The following is a 4,725-nucleotide window of genomic DNA, read 5'->3' on the forward strand; positions in this document are numbered from 1 at the left end:
GCGCCGCCGGCCGCCCGCACCCCACGGACAGAGGGACCCGTCATCCGCATAGACCTCCCCAGGAAGAAGTACCCGGCCTGGGACGCCCATTTCATCGACCGGCGCCTGCGAAAGACCATCCTGGCGCTGGAGTACGCCTCGCCCAGCACCCCGCGCCTGCAGTACCGCACAGCAGGAGTGTCCCAGGAGCTCCTGGAGTATGAGACCACCGTGTAGGGCAGGGGCGTCCCCGGCCGGGCTGTTCCGTCTCTTCGCAGCGTTTTGCCTTTCTTTTCGGTTTGCCGGCACTTAGGGGTGGCCGTGCCGAGCGCCCCGCGGGCAGGGGCCGGTGAGGTCCCTTGGTGCTATCCCCCCACGGGCTGGCCGTGCGCCGGGGGCTCGTCCTTGCCAAAATACCTCACCTGTGCCTGAGCCGCCAGGTCGGTGGCACAGGGTGGGGGCTGCGGGGTGCACGGGAGCAGCCCGTTTGGTGAGGGGCTTTGGGCACAGCGGGACGTAGCACGGGGGAATGTGGAGAATGTGGGTGCTGGGGGAGAGCCATGGGGCTGAAGGGTGTGGAGTGGGGCTGTACTGGAGTCTGGGGCTCCTGTCGACCTCAAGTAGTGCGTGGCATAGGGCCGGGGCAGCCCCCCTTGTTCTCCTTCATTTCAGCCTCAATTCCCCCGCACGTGTTCCGGCTGTTCCCCCACCCCCTGGGGTCACTGCTCCATGCATGGGACAGAGATCCTGGCCCTGAGGCCAGTGGTGGGAGGCACAGCACCTCTCCACTCCCTCCTGCCCTTCTGGGAACCACTTCATTGCATTGTGTTGGTTTTCACCAGACGGGTGACATTCTGTGTGACATTTTCTACCTCCACTGACGCTGGTGGGGCAGGGCTTGGCTGGCACTGGGAGGACTGTGCAAGGCAGTGGTGATGTGCCCGGGGGCTCCCCAAAGTCACATTCACTCTCATTCATTCTTCTCTCCATTCCCCAGCCGGGATCGTCTCCATCCACCCCCCATCAGCATCAGCCCCCCACGCTCAGCAGTGGGAACCTGAGCCAGGACGATGCCCCCAGCCCCCTACTTCCTCCCCAGAGGAGCAGGGCTGCCCTGGGCTCTGCATTTGAATGTGTGCGTGGCTTGGTCCCAGCCCGCAGTGCCCCCTGCCCTAAGGGCTGTGCTGAATGTACCCCCACCCTGTGTTTGTGCCCTGTGTGTGTGTGTGTGTGTGTGTGTGTGTGTGTTTGCAGCTGGGTTCGCAGGGCAGATCTGCTGTCCTCTGGACACACATCCCACCCAGAGCCCCTCACAGCCCCGGTGCCTTCCTCCAGCCCCGGTGTTCCTGCGGTGTCCCATGGTGCTGGGAGGTGCCCATCGGGCTGCATTGCTTTTGTTTCCCATTTCTCCGTAGCTCGAGGGATGAGTGCAGGCTGGGGTGGGCCACGTGGGGTCACTGGTGCTAACTGGTGCTATCTGAATGCCTCGGAACCTTTCTGGAGGAGGGCGCAGAGCAGAGCTGGGTCTGGGCAGAGGGCTGGGCCCCCCTCCCCCGCGACCCTCACTCCTCCTCTACCACTAGGAATGGGCAAAAAATCCCACTCTGTCCCACCGAGCCCCAGGACAGCCCCAGCCGAGTCCCAGCAGAGGAGGCAGCCCTTATCCTCAGGGAAGTGTAATGGAAGACGGGACCTAGCTGGGCATGGAGCAGCCAGGTGCCAGCAGCTTGGAGCATCCCAGCCACCGAGTAGTTGCTGTGCTGGTGCCATGCTGTTGCCACATCAGTGCCATGCTGGTGCTGGATGCTGCAGCCCTCTGCCCGTGACCGCCATGTGGAGCCACGCCACCTGGGCTGAGGTGCAGCCCGTGCCCTTCCCAGGGGCACAGGTCATAGGGACTCTTTTCTATGCACTCATGCCACGGTACCCTCAGACCCGGGCTGCTCCCATGTCGGGATCAGGGCAGAGGCTGCAGTGTGGGGCTGTGTGGGATGGCACATGGCCACTCCATTGCTTTGTCCTCATGGCCCCCGAGCCTGGTGGCTCCCCAGCCCTGCTCCAGCCAGGCTGAATGGGCAGTGCCAGGGGAATCAAGCCCAGCTGGCAGCAGTGACGATGGCAGCAGTGTCAGGACAGCAGCACTTGCTGGGGTTGCACCAAGAGGGCTCGAGCTGGGGTTGAGCTGGGGAAGGGGAAGCTCTGAGAGACCTCAGTCCTGGCGGGGAAAGCGGGACCGCCCCAAGTTCAGGGAATGGGGGATGCAGCTCGGACCAAGACCGGGCCCCGCTGCTCTGGGCTGGGGCTGTTTCTCCCCAGCAGGGACTGAGGGTCTCAGCCACGTCCCCCCCTGGTGCTTGGGACCTGGGATCCCGGCTGTCATGTACTGTAAATACTCTGTGTGCCACCTTCTTCTCTGGGACCCTTGGCACGGGCAGGGGATGAGCGAGAGACCGGGGTCTGACCGAGACTTTTTTGTATACCACAAACTTTTTGTATATTTTTAATTTTGCTGCAACATGAGATATTAAATTCATTTCAATAAGCACTGCCTGCTAGAGCCTTTTCCTTGCTGGCTCCTCCGGCTCTCCCCAGCCCCCCCCATGCTGTCAGGCTCAGGGCCTTGAAGTGGAGCTCCCAGGATGCTGGGGACATTTGGGAATAGCTGTGGATGAGCCACCTGCTTGGGACCCTCAGCCCTGCTGTCTCTGGCAGGGAAGGGGTGTGTGGGCAGGATGTGATGTGCTGGGGAGGAAACTGCTGGACACAGCCCCGTCGCCAGCGATCCCAGTCCAACCTCCTCCATGCCGGGGGGCCCTATTCACCATCTGACCCCCAGTCCCAAAGCAGGGGTCCGTGGGCTGCCCTAGGGTCAGAGAGCTTTGGGCATTGCTGTGTGGCCTCAAGATGGAGTCGTCCTCCATGCCAGGAGGCAGACAGGGGTCCTTGGGATCCCCGTGGTAGTGAGGGGCAGGGGCTGATCTGCTGCATAGTGCACAGGTACCTCAGCTCTTGTTCTGGACCTGGTCCAGACCCAGTCCCAGCCCCATACTACCCACAGTCACTGTCTTGTACCAGTCCCAGTCTCAGTTCCATGCCAGTCTCATACCAGTTCTGGTCCCAGTCCCAGTCTCAGTCCCAGTTCCAGCACCAGTCCCAGCTCAATCCCAATCCCATATCAGTTCTGGTCTCAGGCCCAGCCCAGACAAACTCCAGTTCCACTGTCAGTCCCAGTCCCAGCCCAGTCCAGCCCAGCACCCGCGGAGGGGCAGGAACTCACATCCGAGCCATTCTGGTGGAGTTTCCGACAGGAAAACAACAAAGGCGTTGGACAGAAAGGACGGCAGCAGCGCCATGGACTGCGAGACCAAGAAAGGGAAGAAGGTGTGTGCGTTCTGGGGCCATGGCTCCTTGGGTCTTGGAGTGCCGGGATGAGGGTTGGGAGATGGGGGGGTCCCCTCGATGCTGTGGTTGAGCCCCCCAGGTTTCAGGGGAATCGAGCAGGGAGGAGCTGCGTTGATGTGTGCCCACACCCCGCAGGGCTTCGTGTCGCCCATCCGACGCCTGGTGTTCCCCAAGGCTGCACGGAGGGCAGCTCTCCGCAGCAGTGTCTACCGGCGGCCGCTGCACTCAGTGCCGCTGTACCCCCCCGACTACCTGATCGACCCCCAGATCCTGCTGCATGACTATGTGGAGAAGGAGGTGAAGGTAAAGTAGGGGGTTACCTGCAAGGGCTGGGAGTGTTTCTGGTCCCCTTCTGCCCAGAGACTGGGAGAGCAGGGAGGTGCAGGTGTGCTCCCCATGGCCCTGCGTTTTATTCCTCTTGCATACCGGGGGGGCCGATTTTGCATCCCAAAAGTACCCCAGGCTCTGTCCTCCCAGTTTTTGGGCCACTTGACCTGGGTAACAGCCTCGCTGAACCCCTCCAGCCGGGATGAGGTGCTGCAGCTGCTGGACACTGCCAGGGTAAGGGAGTGCCCAACACTCCATTTGTCACCCCACAGTGCTACCCCACAGTAGCATCAAGTCCCCACACCCCAGAATGTTCCCTACTTGCAGCAGCTGAAGGAGCTGCCTCTGCAGACGACCCCGGAGCAGGACAGCATCCTGAGCCTGTCTGCCCGCTGCCTGCTGCTCACCTGGCGTGACAATGAGGAGCTGATCCTGCGCATCCCCACGCATGAGATCGCCGCAGCCTCCTACCTGCGTGACGATGCCTTGCACCTCCTCATCCTCAAAACAGGTGCAGGCACCCCACTGCAATACAGCTGGCCCCAAGCACCTGGCACCCTCATGCGATGGGGAGGAGCCAGCTCCATCTTCTGACAGGGCATCACCACGTGCAGCAGCTGCCCACTGCTCCCATTGCTCCTGCAGACAGCTCCCAGCTGTTCCCTCAGCCCCAGCTGCACTTAATGGCAGCAGGAGAGGATGTGGGAAGTGCCCCCCGCCCTCACTGCATCCAGCCCAGATGAGGGAACAGGGGCTCTGGTGCTCAGCAAACCCAGGCTCAGCAGCAAGCCACAGCCAGGCTCCTGGGGAGGGGGCTGAGCCCCAGACTGGGCATGGGTGCATCCCTAAGCCCACCCAGTCAGTGGGATGGGGCAGGCCTGAGAGCTGGCGTCCCCGGTCTGATGCCCCGACCCTCCTCGCTGCCTCCAGGCCTGGGAGTGGACCCAGTCCCCGCTGGCGCATACCCCGAAGCGGCCCCGGTGCCGGAGGTGCTCCCGGCGGAGAAGCGCTCGGGGA

The 4,725-nt window shown here is 62.7% G+C and overlaps 1 protein-coding gene across 1 annotated transcript; it reads left to right on the forward strand.

Moving 5' to 3' along the window:
• Nucleotides 1-6: 6 nt before the first annotated feature.
• LOC104914105 (cerebral cavernous malformations 2 protein-like) lies at nt 7-4,721 on the forward strand (the record flags this gene model as incomplete). The annotated part of the gene is made up of 5 exons (XM_010722674.1): nt 7-3,360; nt 3,517-3,684; nt 3,859-3,942; nt 4,036-4,219; nt 4,639-4,721. Coding segments are annotated over exons 1-5 (549 nt in total), but the record flags the coding sequence as incomplete, so codon positions are not given.
• Between the last annotated feature and the right edge of the window lie 4 nt (nt 4,722-4,725).

The sequence above is a fragment of the Meleagris gallopavo genome, chromosome 22, assembly GCF_000146605.3.
Source record: "Meleagris gallopavo isolate NT-WF06-2002-E0010 breed Aviagen turkey brand Nicholas breeding stock chromosome 22, Turkey_5.1, whole genome shotgun sequence".
In the NCBI taxonomy this organism is placed as follows: Eukaryota; Metazoa; Chordata; class Aves; order Galliformes; family Phasianidae; genus Meleagris; species Meleagris gallopavo.